This window comes from Ictidomys tridecemlineatus, chromosome 15, assembly GCF_052094955.1.
Source record: "Ictidomys tridecemlineatus isolate mIctTri1 chromosome 15, mIctTri1.hap1, whole genome shotgun sequence".
NCBI classification, from domain to species: Eukaryota; Metazoa; Chordata; class Mammalia; order Rodentia; family Sciuridae; genus Ictidomys; species Ictidomys tridecemlineatus.
This window is the reverse complement of record NC_135491.1, coordinates 2,504,725-2,531,162: the sequence shown is the minus strand read 5'-3', so window position 1 is coordinate 2,531,162 and position 26,438 is coordinate 2,504,725. Positions and strand designations below refer to the sequence as shown.

Sequence of the window (26,438 nt, the reverse complement as noted above, 5' to 3'; positions counted from 1 at the left end):
TATGGGTCTGCCTGCTTCTGCCAGCTGAGTGCTGTGGTCTGTGCACCCGTCCTGCGGACAGTGGCCACGTGGGCTAACCTGGACATGTGTGCAGTGTAGCTGTGAAATACCTCACTTGGAACGCCTTCCGGAACCCACGACCTGCCGTGGTCACGTGGGGGAAGTTAGAAAAGGCCCAGAGCCAGTCCCTCCCTCCCTGTGACGTGCTTTGTGGCCTCACTCTGCATAGTTCCTGCCACAGGACCTGTCCTCCCACACGGGAAAGCACAGCGCAGGCCAGGGACGCTGGCCATGTGCCCTCGCCCCCCCACCCAGCCTCGGTGAGCCTGGGGATGTCGAAGGCATTGAGGGGCAGCCAGGGTGGGAGATGGGCGAGGGGTGCAGGACGCTGAGCCCTGGGGGAGGAGGCAGCCCTGCCCCCTCGGTGTCCCTGAGCCAACGGTGGAGGGACCCAAGGCCCTGGTGTGCTGTGGAGAGGGGACAGGACGGTCCATCTAGGCCTGCCTGGACCTGCTATTGGGCAAGGAAACCACCAGCAGAGAGCAGTGTGGACCGGGTGGTGGGATCCAGGCAGCTGAGTCCTTCCCTGGTCAAGCTGACCCTTGATGCCCCTCGAGGACCCTGCACTGTGGTGACTTTCTCAGGGGTCTTTCTCCAGTGCTCTGCCTGGGCCAGAGGAGCCACACGCAGGAGGGTGAGTCATGCCAGGTCCTCACCGTCCACCCAGGCCACTCTGGAGGGCAGTGGTGTCCACCCTGGGAGGGAGCCCAGCCCCAGCCTACACCACATGAATACCGCCTCCGGCTTCTCCCGACGGCTGCAGGCCCCTGCCAGGCAGCAGCCGCCTCCCGCTCAGGGCCTGCCCTCTGGCCAGGCTTGGCCCCACACACCTGGCCCTCAGGTCCCCCAGCCCCACATTTCCTCAGTGAGCGTCCTGGGTTCCGGGCCAGACGACAGGGAGCTGTCCTTGGCTCCCCCTAATGTCCACCCACATCCAACCACCCAGGGTCTGGGCACCTGTCCCCATAAATGTTCTCCCATCTGCCCCCAAGTCTTGCAAGGGAGTGTCTCCCTGATTCTGAAGCCCCAGACAGCCCAGAGGTGCAGGTTCCCTCCTGCTGGTGCATAATGGCAGTTCTCAGCCACTGATAGTTAGTTCACCCACCCCCTTGCTGCAAGATGCCTGCCAGTGCCCCAGCCATCCCACCCCTGTGCAGGCTGGAAGGCAAGGAAAGGCAGAAACAGGAGGAGGGCCCCCGGCCTAACTGCTGCTCTTCCAGCTCCTTCCTGGAGTCTCAACAGCAGGGCTCCACCTTGTGGGCACAGAGAGGGCCTCAGGGTGTACAGCCCTGTGCTGGGGTGTCCAGGTTCAATCCTCTATTCCACGAGGCTTCAGCTGGAGCGGGGAGCAGGAGAGCAGGAGGCCATGGAGTCCTGGCCATGTCCCTCCTGTCCTGCAGGAGAGGACGAGGCGACTTCTGCCCAGTGGACGCTGAGCCAAGGCTCTGCTTCCTCCAGGGACCCTGCCCAGACCCTCCATCTCTGCTGAGCCAGGCTCTGAGATCCCCCGGGGGAGGCCCGTGACCATCGTGTGCCGAGGCCCTGCTGGGGCTCAGGAGTTTCGCCTGGAGAAGGCGGGAAGACCCCTGTACTGGGGTCAGAGGAGCCCTTCACCTTCTGAGCGAGAGGCCAGGTTCCTGTTCCCCTCCATGAGTGAGGACACTGCTGGGCTTTATCGCTGCCGCTACCTAAAGTCCACGTGGTCTGAGCTCAGGGAAGACTTGAGGCTGGTGCTGAGCAGGGAGGACGTCACCCAGGCCCCCACCCCAGTCCCAGCTCAGGCATCAGGTTGGTCCCCAGGTCCTGGACCCTGTCCCCGCTGCCGTCCTGTCCACAGCCTCCTGCCCCCACCTGGCCCCAGGCCCCTCCCTCTGCACAGTGTCCCCTCAGCCCTCATGCCCTGAGGTCCCTGGAGCCCTGGTCTCATGGGCCACTTTGTGTGACCTGGACACAGGTCCAGCATGGGGTGGGCATGGAGCTGGCCCTGCTGCTGGGTGGGGAGGGGTCCCCAGAGCTGGCTGGGGGAAGACCCCTTCACTCAGATGGAGGGTTCACTGTCCTTCCCACGGGGCCAGAGCCTGGGTGGCTGAGAGTGACATCTGGTGTAGTCCCCTCCCACTGGGCAGGTCACCTGGGCCAGGGATGTCCCTGACTAGGGCTGGAAGGGGCACTGGGGAAGCTTTGGGATGTGATGGTCCATGTCCTCTGTGCTCAGTCTGGTTGGTGTCCAGGAGGGTCAGCCCATTCCAGGGAAGAGCAGGGGACAAGTCTTCTCTCCCTTCTCTGTGAATTCTGCTGTAACCCAGACGACCTGGGGGGCAGATGCACAGTGTCCAGGGGTGGGCCACATGCATAGTGTCAGAGGTGGGCCACATGCACAGTGTCCAGGGGTGGGCCAGATGCACTGTCCAGGGGTGGGCCAGATGCACAGTGTCCAGGGGTGGGCCAGATGCACAGTGTCCAGGGGTGGGCCAGATGCACAGTGTCCAGGGGTGGGCCAGATGCACTGTCCAGGGGTGGGCCAGATGCAGTGTCCAGGGGTGGACCAGATGCAGTGTCCAGGGGTGGGGCCCCAGTCAGTTCTGGGGGCACTCACTAGTTTATCCTGAGGCTCTGACAGGTCCCCAGGATCCTGGGTACTTACTGGTGGCACAGTGGCCCCTAGGTGAGGTCAGTGCCTGGACCTCCTGACCCTGTGTCCTGGTGAGGCTCCCCACCCTGTCTGCCCATGACCAGGACCTGCTGGTGAGTGCTGGTGGGTGCACAGCAGGATCAGCTCAGGGGCCACCTGGGTCCCCAGATCTCCTTGCCCACCCTGGGGTTCTGCAAAGGTCACCATAATCCAGGTACAGGAGAGGGCCCAGGCAGGAGTTAGAGGACACTGTGGGAGGTGAGGGACACCCACAGGAGCCCCAGACCTCAGGTGTGTGACTCCACCTGTGCTCCAGGCAGGCACACAGGGACTGGTGTAAAGCAGGTCAGCTCTGTAGAGACCACCGTGACCTCCACAGGTGAGCAGGCACCTGGCGGGAAGGGGCCATGACACACCCTGCACCTCTCAGGATGTGGCCCCAGGGCAGGGACGAGGCTCCTGGCAGGTGACAAGGTGTGGAGTGGTCATGCTGATGCTCACCCCATCCTGACCCCAGACCATCATGGTCACCTGTGCCTCCCTGTCCATGTGACGGGGTGGGGTGTCCCCCACTGTCTGTCCTGTTGGTCCAGCTGTCTGGGTGGTCAGTCCCACCTGCCCCTCTGCTGTCTGCCTGGAACCTTCCAGGAGGAGGAGACCCTGTGTGCACCCTCGGTCATCCCCTCCCTGTCCCCATGCTGTGGGGACCCTGGTCCTGTCAGGGCTTCCCCCGTGTCTGTGAGGTGACGTGTCACGGTCCTGTGCACTGAGACTCCATTAGGACCTGCAGACCCAGACCTGTCAATCACCAGCTCAGGAGCTCAGCTCCAGGGTGCACTGGGCTGGGCATGCTCCTGGGACCCAGCCCCATGCACTCTGGGTCCTGCTCACTGTAGCTCAGCACTGTGTCCCCAGGAGACCCTGGGTGTTGGGGGAGGAGGGTCACCCAGGGAAGGGCCAGCAGAGCCCATCCATCCTGCCCTAGGGACGCACACACAGGGGTCACCTACCCTGACCCTTTCCCAAGGCCTCAGATGCTGGGGTTTGGGCTGAGAGGAGGGACGGGGACACTCAAAGGTCCAGCAGACGTCGGGCTGGATGAACTGGCAGAGCAGAGACAGCCCTGGTCCAGCCCAGGGTCACCCTCTGCCCTCCCATGGCTGGTTCTCACAGTGGGCTGTGGGCACCACCAGGCCCTGAGCTCCCCTCTCATCCTCAGGTGGCAGAGGCTGCTCGTCCCCCGTTTTCTCCAGGGTGGCCTTGGCCTTAGACTTGGAGCTGAGTTTGATCAAAGGCAGCTGTGTGTGCTCTAGTCCCCTGTCCCCAGGGCCCTCCTGTTCACTGGGAGACCTGGGAGGGACACAGGGAGCAGGGGAGGTGGGGCAGGGTGATCCCAGTGACAGGACAGTCAGGAGAAGGGTCAGGAGGCCACAGTCAGCCTAGAGGAGAGGCTGCCCAGCCCTTCACCAGCCTCTGACTCCTAGGAGTCCCACGTGACATCAGCCCCACCCACAGGAGTGAGCTCCCCACAGTAGGTCACCTGGGACTCTGCATGGTGCCCACGGGGACAGGTTCTGGCCTGGAAAGTGGGGAGTGGCTCCTATTTCAGGGCCCTGGGGTGGGTCTTGTCCACCTGCCAGTGACCTGTCCTGACAATCAGCCGTGTCCTTCTGCTTCCAGCCTCCACCCCCCCAGAACATCATGGAGCTGAACTGTGTCCGCCTGGGCCTGGCTGGGCTGGTCTTGGTGGTCCTGGGGGTGCTTCTGGGGTAAGCTTGGCACAGCTGGCCCAGGTCACATAGAGAGGAGAGCCTCCTCCAGAGAGCCTGACCCCAGGGCCCAGGGGAGATGCCCACAGGACTCAGCCCATGTGGGCCCCAGGGACCCAGGGCCACCGTGGACTGTGCACTCTGGACCTGGACACTCTGCAGGGTCTGAATACGTCCTCCACCTGCACCAGGGAGCCACGTGGACACTTCCCAGCCTCCTTCGGTGTCAGCTCCTGTGTCCCAGGGTGGCCTCCACGCTGGACACCCAGCACCTGGGCCCTGGCCCACATGTGGCTCCAGGACCTGGCTGAGCATGAGGAGCCCTGGGTGTGTGTGACGCAAGACTGGGGGAGGGTGTGCAGCACTGGGGTCCCCTCAGCCTGAGAAGAGCCTGGAGGGTGGGCGTCCTGCACTCCTGCTGCGGGGGCGGGTCTGAGTGCTACCTGCCTCTCTCCCTTTCCTCAAGACCAAGGAGAGCAGTGGCTCCCTCCCTCTCCCTCTCCATCCCTCTCCCTCTCTCCCTCCCTCTCTCCCTCCTTCTCTCCCTCCCTCTCTCCCTCCCTCTCTCCCTCTCCCTCTCCCTCTCCCTTTCCCTCTCCCTCCCTCTCTCCCTCCTTCTCTCCCTCCCTCTCTCCCTCCCTCTCCCTCTCCCTTTCCCTCTCCCTCTCTGTCTCCCTCTCCCTCTCCCTCCCTCTCCCTTTCCCTCTCCCTCTCTCTCCCTCCCTCTTCCTCTCCCTCCCTAATCAGCTTCTTGCATTGCAGACTGGGGAGCAGAGAAGAGGTGCCCAGCTGCTCTGCATCCCTCCTGGGCATTCTTGCTTCCTTCCATCCAGTGAGGGACAACACTGGGAGACAAGGTGGGGTCCCTGCCCTCCAGCCTACTGGGATTTCCCCTTGCCGGGGGCACTACATCTCAGGGACAGTGCAGAGGGTCAAGGAACAGGGTTCCTTCATTTCAAAGTGTACAGCTGCATGTGTGAAGGCAGAGAGCCAGGGGCCAGCAGCCCGGCCTGTAGGATGTCATTTACTGAGGTGCCCAGAAGAGCCAATCCAAACAGGCAGCGAGCAGTTTGGTGATTGCTTTGTGCCTGGGGAGGGGCTGGGAGTGACTGCTTAATGGGGGCTGCTTTTGAGCATGTCAATGTCTTGGGGCCAGAGAGAGGTGATGCTGGGTGGCACTGTGGGTGGACTAGATGACATTCAGCTGTGATCTGTAGAGTGGCTGAGTTCCTGGCAATGATCAAGGCCACAAACAAGGATAAACGCTGGTGGTGCTGGGGACAAAGGACCACTTGACACTAGACTGCAGACTAGCTCAGCCTCTCCCGGAAGCAGTTTGGAGAGTCCTCAAAGACTAGGGGTGGCCGGGTGCAGCGGTGCACCCTGCAATCCCAGGCTGAGGAGGAGGATCCCTAGTTTAAAGGCAGCCTCAGCAAAAACGAGGCACCAAGCCGCTCCGTGAGACCCTGTGTCTAAATAAACACAAAATAGACCCCGGTGGTGGAGTGCCCCTGAGTTCAATCCCTGGTACCCGCCCCCCCCCCCAAAAAAAAAAGGCTAGGGGTGGAATCATCATATGGCCCAGCTCTCCCATTTTTTCCAAAAGATCTAAAAATAGGCACACTGCAGCAACACGGACACGTTGACAGTTACAGCAGCATTTCAGTAGCCACATCTTGGGATCAACCCAGATGCCCATGGATGGATGATTGTCATAACACACACACAACACACACACACACTCACTCCGCAGTGGAGTTGTACTCATTCACAAAAAGTACTGAAATGATAGCATTTGCTGGTAACGGGATGGAAACGGAGGGTATTGTGTGAAGTGAAATGAGCTAAACTCAGGAAGTCAACATGGTAAGAGAGAGAAGGGGGGGAGGGACAGGTAACAAAGGTGAAGGGAAGATGGGGTGAGAAGACGAGATGGAGAGACAGAGTTCAGGGATGGGAAAGGGGGGCACATACATAGACCCCAGGGACGTCACCTTTATGCACAGGAGAAAGAACCATCCAATAGAAACTAACAGACAAGCTAAGGAGCCTGGTAGAGGAAGGGGAGTGGTGGGGTGAGTGGGGGACCGGAGGAACAGGGAGGGAAGGGGGTCCTGAGTGGAGTGAACTCGTGCAGGCAGGGGTTTGTTGGGGTGAAGCCGACGACTAGGCCTCCCTGGGAAGCTCCCTTCAAGGAGAGCAGAGGACCAGGTGTGGGGTGTGGCGCGTGTTTTGATCATTCTCTCCTAGAAGTGCAAGCTCTCCCTGTGGCTGCCACCAGGGGGGTGGTCAATTCCCCCGCAGGTTGGTGGCCTGAGGGGTGGTTCAGATTGATGACCTGGAGCTTCCCCAGCTCTGGGGAGCAGGGATCGTCCCTCCTGCCCTGGGGTGCAGCCCACACATTCTCACTTCTCAGCGGCAGCCTGCTCTCAGGTGGCTTGCCAAGTCTGTCCAGTGGTGGGTGACGACAGGCCCTGCACTGCACATTACGGCTGTCAGATCGCTCTTCAGTGTGCGCTCTCCGGGGTCTAATGCTGCAAGTTTCAATCCTTCTCTGTTTGGGGGATGGAACCCAGGACTCCCACACGCTAGGCTAGAGTTCACCTCCGAACCACGTATCAGCCTCTTTTTTCTTTTTATTATATTTCATTCTCAAGGGATGATTTGTGGGGTTTTTTTCTCCTGTTTTGCTTAGTTTTGATTTATCCTGGGTTCATTTCGGTCAGGGGCTGGAACGCAAGCCTGTCAACAGCGTAAGACGACAAGAAAGTGGCAGTAGCCAGAGAGGCAGGACCCGTTCCCAGCCCCAGCTTCCGCAGGAGAACACGCAGGCCAGGCGATGTCTGCACACGCAGCGGGTTGCGACAGGGCACAGGATGCCCGAGGGTGGGGACCCAAACATGCCCTCGTGCAGGGGGCGCTGCCTTCGCACCCGGAGTCTGCCTCTCAAGGCGCGTCAGGAGGGACATGGGGCTCCCCCAAAGTGCACCCTGACCAGCGACTCCCAGGAGCTCCCAGGCCTTTGGCCCTGCACTGGGCGGCGTCACTGACCCCTCTTGTTCTGAGGCTCCAGCTTCTTGGACTGAGCAGCTCTCCAGCCTGCAGACGGCCACTGTGGGACTGTCCCCCTTCTGGCTGTGTGAGCCAATCTAGTAAGTCCCTTTTATGGTCATACCTACATAGGTGTCGTGCGTCTCTGTCCCCAGAGAACCCTGAGTAGCACAGGGGAACTTCAGAGGAGAAGACAGGGACTCCAAGGTCCTCAGCTGCCGGGTCCAGGGATCAGGACGGACTCTCAGACCCTGGGTTCTCGGGATGACGGTGTGGAGGGAGGGACCCCTCGGAGTTGCCCCTCAAGGCGATGCTGGTTGCGATGGCCCTGCACCAGTGCCTCCCACAGTCACCCTCTGCTGCCTCGCAGACTGGAACCCCACCAGTGGACAGCGTGCTGAGGCCCTGGGGCTACCTGGACCAGGAGCCAGGGTGGCTGAGCAGGAGGACCAAAGACACCCCAGCCCATGTCTCTGTCCTCCAGGCCCTAGGTGGACACGGGGCTGCCTCTCCTCCACTCCCTCCAGGGTGCAACCGGTCGGCACATGGGCCTCCAGGGTCAGGGAAGGACACTGTAGGGAGCCTGGCAGGACATGAAGCCTGTGGCCAGCGGGAGACTGGCCCAGCACAGAGGCAGAGGCCGTGCGCACCTCCCCAGTGTGCGCTAAAGGCCAAGAGGAGGCTTGCGGCCTGCGCTGCGGGCTGACGGGAGGAAAGGGGCATCTCAGGACATCCTCCCGAGTGGGGTGTTGGAGAGATGGGAAAGGAGCGGAGAGGACTGCGGGAGAGGGGGAGGAGGCTGGCCGAGCTCTGAGAGAAGCTCAGGTGTCCACACCTGAGCCCGTGGTTTCCAGGGTGTGTGAGGGACCCTGGGACCCAACCCCCACCCGGGGTACTGGTCTCCGTGGTTGTCTGTCCCTCACTCTGTTGGTCTGCAGAACGTTGCTCTGTGGACATCCAGTCGCTCTAGCCATGTGGGAGAAGGAGCACGGCTGTCCCCACCCTGTGTCCCCGTGTGGGTCAGCACGGGAAGCATTCTTTCCTCCCGCCTCTGTGTTCCAGTTATTTCTGTTGGGCGCCCACACTGCGGGGCCTGCTGGGCGGGAGGGGAGCTTGTGCTTGGCTGGACGGGCCACCGAAGACCAGGGTTGTGGACCTCCAGGGCTCCCTGTGCCGAAAGGGCAGCTGGGAAAGTCAGGGGCAGGAAGGAGGAGGAGGAGGAGGAGGAGGAGGAGGAGGAGGAGGAGGAGGAGGAGGAGGAGGAGAGAGCCAGGAAGTCAGCCCTCATGGTTCCTGTCTGGGCCTCGCCTCTTTCCCCCTTAGCCTCTGCCAGCCCTGAGGCCTGGGCACTCAGCTCCAGATTTATAAAGGATTAGAAAAGCATTTTGAAGGTCCCCAACACAAGGAAATGGTAAGCGTCAGAGGAGGAGAAAGTGCGTGTCATCCTGAGGGTCAGGCTGTCTGTGAGGGGTTGAGTCCTCACAGTGGACCCTGTGAAGCTGCACAGCTGCACATGCAGTGACCGTGGTGGTGGCCACATACAGAGTGTTAGGGGACCCAGCTCTGGAACCAGGCCTTGTCCTTTCTGTCTGGCTTGGTGACACGTTCCAGTTGCAGTGTTATTTAGGGTCAATCTTGCAGGAGGCTCTGTCCACGTTAGCTTCTCCATTTCAGGGGAAGCCATAGGGAGGTCTGGGCCCAACTCCACTGGACCCTGAAAGGGAGACAGCAGATGACCCAGGCCAGGCCCAGAGCAGCCCCAGGCAGACCCTTAGAGCCAGGGCACGGCCTGCCCGGGAGGACGTCTGACCGCGAGGCCCTCCTAGGCAGCTCAGCACTGCAGGGCCATGCACCCCCCTCTGCAGTGTGGCACATGTTTCTGACCCAAGATCCACCCGGGGCACTCTGTGGGATTCAGAGAAAGACCCTTACGCCGTGCAGCTCAAGCAGTGCCCACCTCATGAGGCTGCTGGGGCCCCAAGGGGAACAGGTCTCAGTCCCTAAGGAGAGGCAGCACTTTTGTCTGGAAAGGGCCGAGTAGCAAATGCTTCAGGCTTTGAAGGCACAACTACTCAACTGTGCCACCGTGCAGGGAAAGCATCCGTGGCAACACGTGAGGGAATGAACACATGCAGGACTGTTTCCAGAAATTCTTTATAAAACATGGATGACACAGGTGCGGTGGTGCACACCTATAATCCCAGCAGCTCAGGAGGCTGAGGCAGGAGGATGGCAGGTTCAAAGCCAGTCTCAGCAACTTAGCAAGGCCCTAAGCAATTTGGCAAGACCCTGTCTCTAAATAAAATGGGCTAGGGATGTGGCTCCATGGCTGAGTGTTCCTGGTTCTATCCCTGGTATGAAGAAGAAGGAGAAGAAGAAGGAGAAGAAGGAGACGGACAAGGATGAGGGGTGAGCAGAATCTGGCATGCCTTGATCCAGACTAATAGCTACCACCATTGTTGCCATCACTGGCACCACCACCATCACCACTATCATCACCCACCATCACTACCATCACCACCATCACCACCATCACTACCATCACCAATATCACTGCCACCACCACCATCACCACCATCACCACTATCATCACCACCATCACCATCATCACCTTCATCACCACTGTCACCACCATCACCACCACCATCACCACCATCACCACCATCACCACCATCACCACCATCACCACCTTCACCACCATCATCACCACCATCACCATCACCACCTTCACCACCATCATCACCACCATCACCACCATCACCATCACCACCATCACCACCATCACCACTATCATCACCATCACCACCACCATCACCATCACCACCATCACTATCATCACCTTCATCACCACTATCACCACCATCACCATCACCATCACCACCATCACCACCATCATCACCACCATCACCATCACCACCATCATCACCATCATCATCATCACCATCACCACCATCACCACTATCACCACCATCACCACCATCACCACCATCACCACCATCACCACCATCACCACCATCATCACCACCATCATCACCACCATCACAACCATAACCTTCATCACCATCATCACCACCATCACCATCACCACCATCACCATCACCATCACCATCATCACCATCACCATCACCATCACCATCACTACCATTATCACCACCATCACCACCATCATCACCACCATCACCACCATCATCACCACCATCACCATCACCACCATCATCACCATCACCATCACCACCATCACCACCACCATCACCACCATCACCACCATCACCACCATCACCACTATCATCACCATCATCACCACCATCACTACCATCACCACCACCATCACCACCATCACCACCACTCTCATAATCACCATCACTGTCACTATCACTATCACCTCCACCACCATGACCACGCTTACCACCATTCTCACTATCACCATCACTGTTATCACTACCTATCATCACCATCATCGTCATCACCATCATCATGCTTTAACTATGACATGACATGTTGAGCTTTTCAAGTACAAAAGACACAAGTGTCCATGTCTGTCTGCCTGCTGAGAGTAAATTCAGACCTAGACATTTCCTGAAGGGGAAGTCAAATGCTCCCCGTTACCAAGTTCAGGAACATTTTTTAACTATGGAGACCAGGTGGAGAGGAAATCCCTGTGTTTCAGGGAACACGGGCCTTATTGTGGCATTCTGTGGGGATAGAATGAGAAGGGACACACTGGGGGTTCTGAGGGCTCTGTGCTGTTCATGCCCTTGGACAGCCAAGCTGAACCAGCCGTGATCAGAGGGGTAAACGGCACACCTGGGGTGCGTTTATGCACGATCACGGCTTAGCTGTGAGGAGTCCCCAGAGCCCCGTGGGAGACAACACAGAAGGTTCAGGGGGGAAGCAATTGGGTTGGGAGAGCCTTACCTGGTCAGAGCACTAACCCACTGGTAGGATCCTCTGGGTGGTACCCGGGCAGGTGGGTGTGGCTGGAGGAGGTGGTCACTGAGCTGTCCTGTGAGATTTACATTTTTGTCCCTGGTGAGCAGAGCCCTCTCTGCATCCTGGTGCCATGTCCTGAGCTGCTTTCCTCCTCCACGCCCTTCCACCAGGGTGCCCTACCTCACCTTGGGCCAGAGCTGTGGAGCCACCAACCTTGGACTGAGACCTCTGAACCGTGAGCCCCAAATCAACTTTTTCTCATCTAACATGGTTCTTGTCGGGTCTTTGGGGCACAGCGGGGGAGACGCTGGCCACACCTGCACTCCTGTCCCCCATTGCCTGGGCGATTCCCGGGGTCTGATTCTCCCTGTGCTGGGCTGAAATGACTTCTGAGAAGGTCCTTACACACAGAGGTGGAGAAGACGTGGGTGGCCTTGCAGGGACATCTGTCCACCTGATTCTGGGACCTAGAGAATGGCCAGCCATAGCTCACATGAGTCGGCAGTGACCCAGAGAGACGCCCAACCAAGGGCTAAAAGCATGGGCTTCATACCTGACCTGGGCTGGGTGCAGCTGGGTGGGAGGGTGTCCACGGCAGGCTGCAGCCCTGGGGTCCGTCCCCAGCACCACGAAACAAGCCGACCCACCAAGAGACAGCAACAGAACCCCCTCAGCCCAGCGATTCTGCGGACCTGCTGCAGCATCTGCAACTGGACTTCCTGCTCCTCGGCCACGCTCTGCTTCTCCAGTGCTGCCCCAGAAGGTGAACTTGAAGTGACATCTACTTCAATCCCTCTTCCCCTTTCCTGCCCACCCCACGTTTCAGTTCTGAAATCAGGCGCTCCTCTCATCTGCTAAAGAGAAGAAGCCGAGGAAATGGGTGGTCACACTCAGGTCACCACAGTCCCAGCTCACCCGGGCCACACCCAGGGAACCCGGTGAGCCAGCGTTCACAATGGGCAGCCAGCAGCGTGGAGACCACCCTGGCCTTTGGCCATTCCCTGGGTCTTCATGGCCTGTCATTGTTGACATATCTTTTCTGTTTTATTTGACGGTTCATTGGTGAGTAATTGTGCACATTTGTGGGGCACACTGTGAAGTTATGCTGGGAACCCCGCAGCACCGTTAAACCAAGGGGACCAACCCACCCATCGCCTGGGGCCGATCCTTTCCCTGAGGTGAGAGGGCTCAAAGCTACACTTGGGACTTTGAAAGACACGTGTCACTAGCAATGATCCTCCCGGTGAACGAGGATCCCAGGGGACGTCCTTCTTTCTCACTGAAACCCTGGCCTTTGGCCACCGTTCGCCCCCGGTGGCCCCTCAAGGCCCCAGCGAGCCCCGCCTGCTCCCTGCCTTGGGTTTGGTCTTAGATTCTCACCTGTAAGGGACTCGCGGCATTTGCCTCTGGGCCCTGCTCTCTCACTTCTGAAGGTGGCGGGTGAGGGGGTAGGAAAGGGAACGGGACCCTCCTGGGTGTGGTCAGGAAGGGCCAAGAGCACAGGTAAGACTGGCCAGAGGTGGAGACAGCTGGACGCTAGAGGGACACATGGGAGAATGTTCTGGAAGGCCCAGGGATAGGAGGGTGACCGCCAAGGTCTGTCACTGGGTTCCATCAGCTCTTCAAGAATCCTCCGGAAACCCTGCTGGGGAGGAAAGGCTTACGCTTACTGCTTTTCCTGCTATTTTGTACTTTAAGATTCTCATTTTGTTAATTAACCTGATTTATTCATGCTGTAAACACAAATCAAGACATCACACCTTACCCCATGAACTTATAAAACTATTGTCTATTAAAAATTAAACCAATTTACAATTTTTAATAAGGTCCTTGTTTTCTGTCATTATCGTCCTCTGAATGTGACGGCTTCTCTACCATTTCTGTATTTTAGGATTTTTTTCACTGCTCTTCATGTGCCAGGAAGCCAGAACGGGTTGCAAAAGAAGAAGAAAATTGTGTAATACTGAAAGACTCAGAACCAGTTACAGCCGAATTTTTGCATTCGTGGGTCCTTGCAGTGTGAGACCCCGTGCCCCCCGGGCTGCAGCTGCCTGCTGTGATGGGGACACGGGCAGGTTCAGGGCTGCCAGGCAGGCTGAGCCGTGGACGACCCCAACACCGGGAGGCTCCGAGTTCACAGTCTGAGGAAGCTGGCCCGGCCTGGGTGTGGGCTGGAGGGTTCCTTGCAGCAGAGTGGAGGGTAGAGAAGTCCCTCCACAGTGAAGCAATCTCAGAGGCCGTCACAGAGCTGACTCCTGCACCCCAACAGCTCGCAGCTACACAGCGGCAGAAAACTCAGGGAGGAGCTCTGAGCCTCGTGTTAAATATCAATGAAAACCAAGAAAGAACAATTCCAAGGACCCACGTATGAGAAATGTGTCTGCCCAGGAGCATGTCCCTTTCCAACACAAAGCCAGCCCAGACCAGCAGGGGGCCAGGGCTGGCGTTGGACAGGACAAGCCCGTACCCTGTCGGGAATGTCCTCTGTCCCCAAAGTGTGCCAACAGGCTTTTATTTTGGAACTAGACAATATACACTAAAACACGTAAGGAAAATAAAAGTGTAAAACTAACTTGGAAAACGCTAAAGAGGTGGGGTTCCGGGAGGTGCCTGGCACCCACACAGGGGAGACCCAAGGCACCCGAGGTCCACTGAGCAGGTATCCACAGAGCAGGTGGAGGTCACAGGTCCGGCCAAGGACGCAGCCCGAACCCAGCCCTGAGGTGTCCTTGGACTAATCTCCCCCTGCGTGACTGTCTCCAGACCTCCCCTCAGCATGTCCCCCCACCTCCACTCATCGGCACCCGCTTGGACCAGTGGCCCTGGGCTGAGGTCCCCGTGGTCCCCGTTCCTGCTCTTGCTTTATACAGTCAACCCCCAGGGATTCCTGGACCTGGGCAGGCGTGGAGATGGACGCTGCCATCGAGGGCAGGGAGGACGGGCACCATGGACAGGGCTCTCTTGGCTCTGGGGCGTTTGGAAGGCAGCTGGAGGACTGGGCTGCGAGGGCAGAAGTGGTTCCTGAGAAAGGGGACGTGTGTCCTTCAGAGGCCGATGTGCTGGGTAGAGCTGCTGGGCTTCCCCAGAAACCTTCGGTGTTGAAACTCAGGCTGGGGTGGCGGGTGTCCACCCACGGCCTCCGCTCAGCCGGGGGCGCCTCGGGCAGGCGGGGAAGTCCGAGTGTGCCCAGGACGAAGGAGGACATGGCGTCGCGTCCTTGTGAGCGTCCTGGACTCTTAGGAGGAGCCCTGGGTCTCCCTGTTGTAATTTACAGCCCCTCATTAGTCCCCTCGCGGGGGTGTGGCTCTTCATCACTTGTTAGTAATTATCTAAAATTAATCATTTGTCCCAAAAATCCCAGATTCAGTTATAAGGACTGACCCAAGGTGCAGTGAGACCAGGGACCGGGACCGCACAGAGTGATTAGTGGGGGTCACAGGCAGAAGCGAGGTCCTGGGCCGCGGCCTGACCAGAGAATCGATCCCTGTGCCCTGGTCAGAGGTGGGGCTTCTACAGTGGCCAGGACAGTGGCTCATCCAAGCCGGACAGCACCTGGCTTTCCTCGGTGGCTGGTGCTGGTTTCCTGAACCCTGGGGTAGGAGACTGGGCAGAAGGAAAGGCAGGAGGAGGCCCTGGGAAGGCCCCGCCCTGCAGAGCAGTTGGACGAGACCACTGCTGTCGTGAGGGACGGCTGGACCCCTCCCGCTCCGCTCACCTGTGTGCAGAGGCCGGAACCCTGCGCCGGGCAGGGCTGCCAGTCAGTGTGGTTCCCGCTGAGGCCTGCTCTGAGGGCACTCGGTCACTGGGGGATAGGGGCCCCAGCCCCAGGGCTGCTGAGGTGGGGTCCTGTTCCTGTGGTCCTCGAGCAAGGGCTCCCGGTGTCAGCAGCACCTCCTCTGTCCCGCCTCAGTCGGTCACTCTGCAGCCCTGACCCCCGTCCCCCGCAGGACGACTTCCCGCTACTGCACGGGCGTCTCTGTCTCTTCTTGGACCCGGGGCCTCTACCCTGAGCCAGACCCTGGCCATCGGTGACTTCCTATTTTGAGACGAGGTCCTGCTAAGTTGCTCAGGGCCCCTCTACGTGGCCCAGGCTGGCCTCAAACTTGAGGTCCTCTTGCCTCAGCTGGAGTCGCTGGGATTACAGGAGTGGCCAGGACACCCTGTGGTCCACCAGGCTATGACGTGCTGGCTGGACCTCCAGGAGGGCACAGTCACTCTAGGTGGTTCAGAGGACGACGTGGGCAAGACGTCACCCCCTGCCGGTTTTTGCCCCTGACCCAGCTCCTAGGAACGCAGCTTCGCGTTTCCCATCCCTGTGGGGACACGCGCTCCGTCAGCTCTCCTACAGGAAGGACGTGCCCAGGCCGCGTTGGGGGTCTGTCCCAGCCCCTCCTTGAGTGTCTGAAATGCCGAGGCTTCAGCTCCCACTGGTGGGACTCAGAGCAAGAGAAGACTCGGCAACTGTGCAGCTGCAGAAAGCACGGCCAAGGGCCTGGCAGAGGCACGGCAATGGACACCTGCGACAGACATGGCGTCGGCAGGAGCTGAGGAACCACAGCCCAGGTGTTGGGGTGTCAGAGCTGCACGGTGCTGGTGCCGTATCTGCAGAGCCCTGGTCTTTCTCTGGGAAACACCTTCTGGATTCCTACTGGGCCCCAGGAGAGACTGACCACTGGGCCATCCGTTGCCCTGTCATCAGGCCCCTCCTGAGCTGGGCATTGCCTGACCAGCGCCCAGAGGCCTCCATGGATCACGCTGAAGCAGCTCATCCAACACGTGGCTCAATAGGTTCCTGAAGGCACAGGAGGACAGAATGGCGAGCACCCAAAGTGTCCACTCCCCAGTATCAGAACTGTGACTGCCTTATCTTATGGGCAGTGATGGCCCGAGGGGGCCCCACACAACCCCAAGTCCTGATAAGTAGAAGAAGCAGGCAGAGGTCAGCACGAGAGACGGACCGAGCTGGAGCAGAGGTCAGCGTGGCTGCGGGCTTTGAGGAGGAAGGGGATGCAGGGGCCCAGGATCAGGAAGTGGAGAAGCCTGGAGAGGACCTCGAGCAGAGCTGGCCACAGGCCACAGAGGGCCACAGCCCACACAGGGCCACGGGCCACAGAGGGCTTGACGTAAGCCAGGGCCACCTGGGACTCAAGATGACCTGGGCTGTGAGACAGTGAACCCCACATGTGATTGGAGCAATGTCATCGTGCACAGCAGGGGCTGCTGGGACTATTCCCGCAGGCACACAGCGTGACTCAATGTCAGTCACAGTCCTTGGCCCCTCCCCCACGGACTTCCCCAACACGAGCTTCCCCGAAACTCCTCTCCCCTTTTCCTCTGGGGCTTCCACATGGGAGAGACCCTAGGCTTCCTGGTCTGTCCATGTCACTGGAATCTGTATTCTTAATGCCACCATTGTCCCCACAGAAACAGAAAGCTGATGTGCTGCCATCTGAGAGCTGGGACCTTCCGTGCTCTAAAACTGGGGTCCGACCCCTCCTTTTCTGCGATGTGTAATGCAAGAAATGTGTGTCCACTCCTGGGTGGACAGGAGCTCGGCCAGCAGCCAGCTCTCAGGGGACCCGCACACCCATCTGAGCTGCCTGCAGGGAGCCCAGGCCCACCCCACCCCCGTCCTGGGGACAAGAGCCAGGCTCTGGGAGGGCAGTTCCCCTTCCTGTGGGCAGCTAATGTGACACCCCCACATAAGCAGAACCCGGCCTCCAAGTGGCCACACCCTGTGTGTGACTGTCCTCCAGGCTCTGTGACCTCCTCCATCTGGACCCTGGGACCACGGGAGGACACACCATGACCCCCACCCTCACGGCCCTGCTCTGCCTGGGTGAGATGTGAAGGAGGGAGGGGACACCCTGTTCTGGGGGGACCCAGCCCACAGCCAGGCCCTGGCCACCAGGAGACCCAGGGCCCAGGAGGCTGTGGGGGGACAGGGCCTGCTCAGGCCTCAGGGGCTCCCCTCTCACAGGAACTCTCTTCCAGGGCTGAGTCTGGGCCCCGGGACCCGAGGGCAGGCAGGTGAGTGTCCCCAGCTGTCCAGGTCCTCCTCCTGGGGACCAGGAGCCACCCTGGACAGTGGGTGGAGAACAGAGTTGGGGGCTGAGGCTGGGGAGCCTGGAGGGGGCTGGGCTGAGGGCTGGGATCTGAGGGGCTGTGCTGGGACCCAGCCTCTGATCCCCTTGCAGGGACCCTCCCCAAGCCCACCCTGTGGGCTGAGCCAGGCTCAGTGATCGCCTGGGGAAGGCCAGTGACCATCTGGTGTGAGGGGCCCCTGGAGGCCCAGGAGTTCCGTCTGGATAAAGAGGGAAGCTCAGTGTCCTGGGACAGACAGAGCCCACTGGGGCCCGGGAACAAGGCCAAGTTCTCCATCCCATACATGACTGAGCTCCATGCAGGGAGATATCAATGCCTCTATCTCAGCCCTGCTGGGTGGTCAGAGCGCAGTGACCCCCTGGAGCTCGTGGTGACAGGTGAGAGGACCCTCAGGGGTCCCAGCCCCAGGCTCTGCCCTCAAGGAGGGGGTCTGCCCCCAGGGGTCCCTCTCACAGCCCAGCTGGGGGTGGTGTGGGAGGAGGGAGCCATGAACACCTGGCTCCTTCTCTCCTAGGATCCTACAGCAAACCCTGGCTCTCAGCCCTGCCCAGCCCTGTGGTGACCTCAGGAGGGAACGTGACCCTCCAGTGTGGCTCAGGGCAGGGATATGGCAGGTTTGTTCTCACCAAGGAAGGAGGACACCACCTCACCTGGACCCTGGACTCACAGCGACAACCCAGTGGGCAGGTCCAGGCCCTGTTCCCTGTGGGTCCCGTGATCCCCAACCACAGGTGGACATTCACATGCTACGGCTATTACAGGAGCAAACCCCAGGTGTGGTCAGTGCCCAGTGACCCCCTGGAGCTCCTGGTCTCAGGTGAGGAATTTGCTTTCTTGCCCCTTTAGTTTTTGAGACAACAGATATATTCCTGGAATTTTATCGCACAAGTGTTCCAAGTATGAGGGTAGATAGAAGGAAGCTGGGGATCCTGATCCAGAGTCCCCAAGTGTGAGAGGGTGACCTGCAGGCAGGACGGGACAGGCAGGGGTTGGCAGGACCCAGCCCTCAGCCCAGGCTCCTCTTCCTCCAGGGGTGTCCAGGAAGCCCTCCCTCCTGACCCAGCAGGGCCCTGTCCTGGCCCCTGGAGAGACCCTGACCCTCCAGTGTCACTCAGACGTCACCTATGACAGATTCACTGTGTCCAAGGAGGGGACACAGGACCTCCCCCAGCGCCCTGCCCAGCAGCCCCAGGCTGGGCTCTCAGGCCGACTTCCTGCTGGGCCCTGGGAGCAGCTCCCACGGGGGTCAGTACAGGTGCTACGGTGGACACAGCCTCTCCTCTGAGTGGTCAGCCCCCAGTGGCCCCCTGGACATCCTGGTCTCAGGTGAGGAGCCCAGAGGGTGCAGTCAGGGACCCAGACTCTGCACAGCCCTGTTGGGGGGCCCCAGGAGGTGATGGCCTGGGTGATGTGGGGTCTCAGGAGAGAGAGAGACAGGGAGGGGCAGAGAGGACAGAGACAGGGGACACAGGGACAGGAAGAATCAGAGACAATGAGACAGACAGAGAGCACAGGGTCCTCAGAGAGAGGCCCTGGGGAGGTCTCAGCTCAGAACAGGCTGGGGCCACCCTCACCCTCCTTCCTCTCTCTAGGACAGCTCCCTGTCACACCCTCCCTCTCAGTGCAGCCTGGTCCCACAGTGTCCTCAGGGGAGAACGTGACCCTGCTCTGTCAGTCACAGATCAAGATGGACACTTTCCTCCTGTGCAAGGAGGGGGCAGCTGATCCCCCCCTGCGTCTGAGAGCAGAGTACCGAGCCCCATGGTACCAGGCAGAGTTCTCCATGAGAGCTGTGACCCCAGCCCTCGGGGGGACCTACAGGTGCTATGGCTCTCACAGCTCATCCCCCTACCTGCTGTCACGGCCCAGTGCCCCCCTGGACCTGGTGGTCTCATGGGAGTGACCCTGACCCCATCCTCTGTGAGCTCAAGGATTCCCTCAGGGCCCTGCCCAGGACAGCTCTGGGTGGGATGGGAGTGAGGGGCCTAGGGAGGGTCGGCCAGCGGGACTCACCCCTCAGAGAGGAGGGGCCAGCGGGGTCCTCCAGCCTGTGCACCCACCCACCACTGGAATCAGGAAGGTGCAGGTGGGCACAGGAGTGTCCTGGGGAGGCCAGGCAGGTGTAGGAGGATGGGCAGAGACAGTCCCCAGGGGCAGCCTGCACCCCTCACCCTCCTGTCCTCCTCATTCCCAGGACCCTCTGGGGGACCAAGCCCCCCACCCTCAGGACCCAGGTCACCAGCTGGTGAGTCTCAGGGCACCAACCTAGGGTTTCCTGAGTCTCCTGGGGGCTGGACTCCAAGCCACCTTCCAGCCATCTAAGTGTCAGCCTGGCTGGTGTTCCTAGAGCTGGGTGGGGTGGAGAGGTGGGTGGGGACCAGCAGGGCTGGCACACAGTAGGTGCTCAGGTAAGCAGCGTGGCTCCTCGTCCACTCCCATGCCCAGGACTGGGAAGGCACCTGCCGGTTCTGGTCGGGGTCTCAGTGGCCTTCCTCCTGCTGCTCGTCCTCCTCGTCCTCCTCCTCCTCTGGCGTCACAGCAGACGCAGGAAGGCAGGTGAGTGGCACTGGGTGACCTGGCTCTCAGCAGGCGGTGGCCTCCCCATGGGCCAGGCAAGGGTGGGCTCAGGCCAGCAGCCCCAGGGAAACCTGCCCGCTGGGGACAGGTCACTTGGAAACACTTCTCCAGAAAATAGAGAAGAGCAGGCCCCTGCTCGCTGCTTCTAGACCAGTGTAGCAGGTGTGGACCCTTCCCGTCTCAGGGGACAGGAGGGGGGTCCTCACACTCCTGTGGTGGCCTCTAAGGGGCCATTGGTTCCCCCTGGGGCTGAGACTGTCCCCTCATGCAGCCCAGACAGACACTGGCTTCCAGGGACCTGCAGGGGACACAAGGGCAGCACCCAAGGACAGAGGCCAGCAGAAGAGGTGATTCCTGCTCCTGAGTCAGAGCCCCCTCACTGTCCCTCACTGCCCCCTGACACCCCTTGTCCCCGCACTGTCCCTCACTGCCACCTGACACTCCCTTGTTCCCTCTACCAACCATCACTGCCACATGACACCAACTTGTCCCACCCATTGTCCCTCACTGCCACCTGACACCCCTTGTCCCCCAAACCATCTCTCACTGCCACCTGACACCCCTTGTCCCCCCACCGTCCCTCACTGCCACCTGACACCCCTTGTCCCCCTCACTGTCCCTCACTGCCACCTGACACCCCTTGTCCCCCTCACTGTCCCTCACTACCACCTGACACCCCTTGTCCCCCCACCATCCCTCACTGCCACTTGACACCCCCTTGTCCCCCTCACTGTCCCTCACTGCCACCTGACACACCCTTGTCCCCCTCATTGTCCCTCACTGCCACCTGACACACCCTTGTCCCCCTCATTGTCCCTCACTGTCACCTGACTCCCCCTGTCCCCCCCCACTGTCCCTCACTGCCACCTGACCCCCCTTGATTCCCCAGATCCTGTCCAGCGGCTGCCCCTGCTGTCCAGGAAGAAGCCCTCTGTGAGGGAAGGGGGCTGGGGTGGGAGGTGGGGCCCAGGTCCCAGCACCTCCCAGGGGGGGCAGGAGGGGCAGCGTGCGGGCCTGGGGACAGGCTGAGTGGGTGACCCACACTGGGGACCTGGGGACAGGCTGAGTGGCTGACCCACACTGGGGACCTGGGGACAGGCTGAGTGGCTGACCCACACAGGGGACCTGGGGACAGGCTGAGTGGGTGACCCACACTGGGGACCTGGGGAAAGGCTGAGTGGCTGACCCACACTGGGGACCTGGGGACAGGCTGAGTGGCTGACCCACACTGGGGACCTGGGGACAGGCTGAGTGGGTGACCCACACTGGGGACCTGGGGACAGGCTGAGTAGGTGACCCACACAGGGGACCTGGGGACAGGCTGAGTGGGTGACCCACACTGGGGACCTGGGGACAGGCTGAGTGGGTGACCCACACTGGGGACCTGGGGACAGGCTGAGTGGCTGACCCACACTGGGGACCTGGGGACAGGCTGAGTGGCTGACCCACACTGGGGACCTGGGGACAGGCTGAGTGGCTGACCCACACTGGGGACCTGGGGACAGGCTGAGTGGCTGACCCACACTGGGGACCTGGGGACAGGCTGAGTGACTGACCCACACTGGGGACCTGGGGACAGGCTGAGTGGGTGACCCACACTTGGGGACCTGGGGACAGGCTGAGTGGCTGACCCATACTGGGGACCTGGGGACAGGCTGAGTGGGTGACCCAACTGGGGACCTGGGGACAGGCTGAGTGGCTGACCCACACTGGGGACCTGGGCTCAGGCTGAGTGGCTGACCCACACTGGGGACCTGGGGACAGGCTGAGTGGCTAATCCACACAGGGGACCTGGGGACAGGCTGAGAGGCTGACCCACACTGGGGACCTGGGGAAAGGCTGAGTGGCTGACCCACACTGGGGACCTGGGGACAGGCTGAGTGGCTGACCCACACAGGGGACCTGGGGACAGGCTGAGTGGGTGACCCACACTGGGGACCTGGGGACAGGCTGAGTGGGTGACCCACACTGGGGACCTGGGGACAGGCTGAGTGGCTGACCCACACTGGGGACCTGGGGACAGGCTGAGTGGCTGACCCACACTGGGGACCTGGGGACAGGCTGAGTGGCTGACCCACACTGGGGACCTGGGGACAGGCTGAGTGGCTGACCCACACTGGGGACCTGGGGACAGGATGAGTGACTGACCCACACTGGGGACCTGGGGACAGGCTGAGTGGGTGACCCACACTTGGGGACCTGGGGACAGGCTGAGTGGCTGACCCATACTGGGGACCTGGGGACAGGCTGAGTGGGTGACCCAACTGGGGACCTGGGGACAGGCTGAGTGGCTGACCCACACTGGGGACCTGGGCTCAGGCTGAGTGGCTGACCCACACTGGGGACCTGGGGACAGGCTGAGTGGCTGACCCACACTGGGGACCTGGGGACAGGCTGAGTGGGTGACCCACACTGGGGACCTGGGGACAGGCTGAGTAGGTGACCCACACAGGGGACCTGGGGACAGGCTGAGTGCGTGATCCACACAGGGGACCTGGGGACAGGCTGAGAGGCTGACCCACACTGGGGACCTGGGGACAGGCTGAGTGGCTGACCCACACTGGGGACCTGGGGACAGGCTGAGTGGCTGACCCACACTGGGGACCTGGGGACAGGCTGAGTGGCTGACCCACACTGGGGACCTGGGGACAGGCTGAGTAGGTGACCCACACAGGGGACCTGGGGACAGGCTGAGTGGGTGACCCACACTGGGGACCTGGGGACAGGCTGAGTGGGTGACCCACACTGGGGACCTGGGGACAGGCTGAGTGGCTGACCCACACTGGGGACCTGGGGACAGGCTGAGTGGCTGACCCACACTGGGGACCTGGGGACAGGCTGAGTGGCTGACCCACACTGGGGACCTGGGGACAGGCTGAGTGGCTGACCCACACTGGGGACCTGGGGACAGGCTGAGTGGCTGACCCACACTGGGGACCTGGGGCTCAGGCTGAGTGGCTGGTCCACACTGGGGACCTGGGCTCAGGCTGAGTGGGTGACCCACACAGGGGACCTGGGGACAGGCTGAGTGGGTGAACCCACACTGGGGTCCTGGGGACAGGCTGAGTGGGTGACCCACACAGGGGACCTGGGGACAGGCTGAGTGGCTGACCCACACAGGGGACCTGGGGACAGGCTGAGTGGGTGACCCACACTGGGGACCTGGGGACAGGCTGAGTGGCTGACCCACACAGGGAACCTGGGGACAGGCTGAGTGGGTGACCCACACTGGGGACCTGGGCTCAGGCTGAGTGGCTGACCCACACTGGGGACCTGGGGACAGGCTGAGTGGCTGACCCACACTGGGGACCTGGGGACAGGCTGAGTGGGTGACCCACACTGGGGACCTGGGGACAGGCTGAGTGGGTGACCCACACAGGGGACCTGGGGACAGGCTGAGTGGGTGACCCACACTGGGGACCTGGGGACAGGCTGAGAGGCTGACCCACACTGGGGACCTGGGGACAGGCTGAGTGGCTGGTCCACACTGGGGACCTGGGCTCAGGCTGAGTGGGTGACCCACACAGGGGACCTGGGGACAGGCTGAGTGGGTGAACCCACACTGGGGTCCTGGGGACAGGCTGAGTGGGTGACCCACACAGGGGACCTGGGGACAGGCTGAGTGGCTGACCCACACAGGGGACCTGGGGACAGGCTGAGTGGGTGACCCACACTGGGGACCTGGGGACAGGCTGAGTGGGTGACCCACACTGGGGACCTGGGGACAGGCTGAGTGGCTGACCCACACTGGGGACCTGGGGACAGGCTGAGTGGCTGACCCACACTGGGGACCTGGGCTCAGGCTGAGTGGGTGACCCACACTGGGGACCTGGGGACAGGCTGAGTGGGTGACCCACACTGGGGACCTGGGGACAGGCTGAGTGGGTGACCCACACTGGGGACCTGGGGACAGGCTGAGTGGGTGATCCACGCTGGGGACCTGGGGACATCACCAGGCTCCCTGGCTCTGTGTCCCTGTCTGAGACAGGGCAGGGCCTGGGGGACTGAGAGGCCCCAGCAGCTCTGACCAGGAGACGACCCCATTCTGTCCCCACAGACGCTTCTGTGAAGGACCCTCAGCCTGAGGACGGGGTGGAGCTGGACAGTCGGGTGAGACCCCCCCCCAGGCACCAAGAACTCCCTGTTCCCGCTCAGCCCAGCGGCCATTTCCCTGTCCTCCACCGCTGACCCTCAGTGATGACCAGGCTGCCCCTCCCTCTGGAGCTCCTGCCTCCCTGCTGTGGCCCCCCTCCCTGTGGCCTTGTGGCCCCCACTCGGTGCCCTTCCTGGCCTGGCTGTTGGCGTCTCCGGGGGCCTCAGAGGACCAGGAGTACATGAGTCACCGTCCCCCAGGCTGCCCCACACTCGTCCGTCCAGCTTCTCTCAGGGGGCTCCCTCCTGACCGGCTCCAGGTGGAGCTGCAGGTGCAGCAGCCAGCAGAGCCCCACCCCCTGAGCTCACCTGGGCCTCACATGAAGTAAATGCAGCCTCAGGAGAGCAGAGCCCCAAGGGAACTAAAGCAGAGAGAGGGACGGGGCAGAGAGGGCCCTGATGAGCGACAGGGGGCACAGGGCCACGGGTGCCTGAGGAGCAGCTGCAGCAGGGGACGCGGCAGGTGCCAAGGTCCTGAGGCAGCAGCAGGCTCTTTCAGGAAGACGGGGAGTGGGGCTGGAGCCACGTGAGCAGGGCTGGGGGTGTGGGGTAAGAGCGCAGAGCTGCAGGAGGAGCCTCCAGGCCTCCCAGGCTCGGAAGCCCCTGGAGACCCCATCAGCAGTGCTGTATCTGAAATTGTTGAAGGGTCACTCTGGCCACAGTGGAAAGTGGCTGGAGGAGAGCCCGAGTGGACCTCAGGGGACACGTCTGTCTCACTGTGTCCCTGCTGCAGGGCCCACCTGACGGAGACTCCCAGGGAGTGACATACGCCCAGGTGGAGCACTCAGGACTCAGGAGGGGCAGGAGCTCCCCCCTCCCCCCGCTGTTGGGGCAGCTTCTGGGCACAGAGGACGCAGAGGACAGACAGACGGACACTCAGGTAGGTGCTGTCCTCTCCAGAACCTGGCGTCCCTGGGCCAAGCACATACCCTCCCTCTCACCATCTCCCATTCCAGGCAGCTGCATCTGAGGGTCCCCAGGAGGTGACCTACGCCCAGCTGTGCAGATGGACACTCAGACGGGGGGCTGCTGCCCCTCCCTCCTCCCAGGAAGAGCAGCGCCCAGCGGAGCCCAGTGTGTATGCTGCTCTGGCCCCCGCTAACGCCGGAGCTGCCCCCAAGGACACTCCCTAGTGGCCCAGCCTCCACAGACACCTCAGGAACCACCAGGGGACTCTGGGGACTTAGGGCACCTTGTTCTGCAGCTGTAGATAGTGACACTGTGATCCTCCAAATAAACCAAGGAGTTGTCAGTCATCCAGGAGTGGGGAGAGGAACAGCGCCAATGAGAGAGAGGGTGGGAAAACAGGGGGGTGAGCCACCACGAATGACTGCGACCCAGTGCATTCACAGCCATGAGTACAGCCATGACCCTGAACCCAGGGCATTCACAGCCATGAGCAGAGCCATGACCCTGAACCCAGGGCATTCACAGCCATGAGCACAGCCCTGACCCTGAACCCAGGGCATTCACACCATGAGAACAGACCTGACCCTGAACCCAGGGCATTCACAGCCATGAGCACAGCCATGACCCTGAACCCAGGGCATTCACAGCCATGAGCACAGCCATGACCCTGAACCCAGGGCATTCACAGCCATGAGCACAGCCATGACCCTGAACCTAGGGCATTCACAGCCATGAGCACAGCCATGACCCTGAACCCAGGGCATTCACAGCCAAGAGCAAAGCCATGACCCTGAACCCAGGACATTCACAGCCATGAGCAGAGCCCTGACCCTGAACCCAGGGCATTCACAGCCATGAGCACAGCCATGACCCTGAACCCAGGGCATTCACAGCCATGAGCACAGCCATGAGCCTGAACCTAGGGCATTCACAGCCATGAGCACACCTGTGAACCTGAACCCAGGACATTCACAGCCATGAGCAGAGACCTGACCCTGAACCCAGGGCATTCACAGCCATGAGCACAGCCATGACCCTGAACCCAGGGCATTCACAGCCATGAGCTCAGCCATGACCCTGAACCCAGGGCATTCACAGCCAAGAGCACAGCCATGACCCTGAACCCAGGACATTCACACACATGAGCACAGCTCTGACCCTGAACCCAGGGCATTCACAGCCATGAGCACAGCCATGACCCAGAACCCAGGGCATTCACAACCATGAACACAGCCATGACCCTGAACCCAGGG

At 61.1% G+C, this 26,438-nt stretch overlaps 1 protein-coding gene across 1 annotated transcript; it reads left to right on the top strand.

Moving 5' to 3' along the window:
* Window positions 1-17,104: 17,104 nt before the first annotated feature.
* Window positions 17,105-25,532, top strand: LOC101976521 (leukocyte immunoglobulin-like receptor subfamily A member 6). The gene is given in 12 exon segments (XM_078031481.1): window positions 17,105-17,281; window positions 17,437-17,472; window positions 17,640-17,924; window positions 18,062-18,364; window positions 18,579-18,744; window positions 18,746-18,873; window positions 19,140-19,439; window positions 19,739-19,792; window positions 19,993-20,103; window positions 24,182-24,234; window positions 25,010-25,156; window positions 25,233-25,532. Coding segments are annotated over 12 exon segments (1,794 nt in total). The 5' UTR covers window positions 17,105-17,247; the 3' UTR covers window positions 25,410-25,532.
* Window positions 25,533-26,438: the final 906 nt, after the last annotated feature.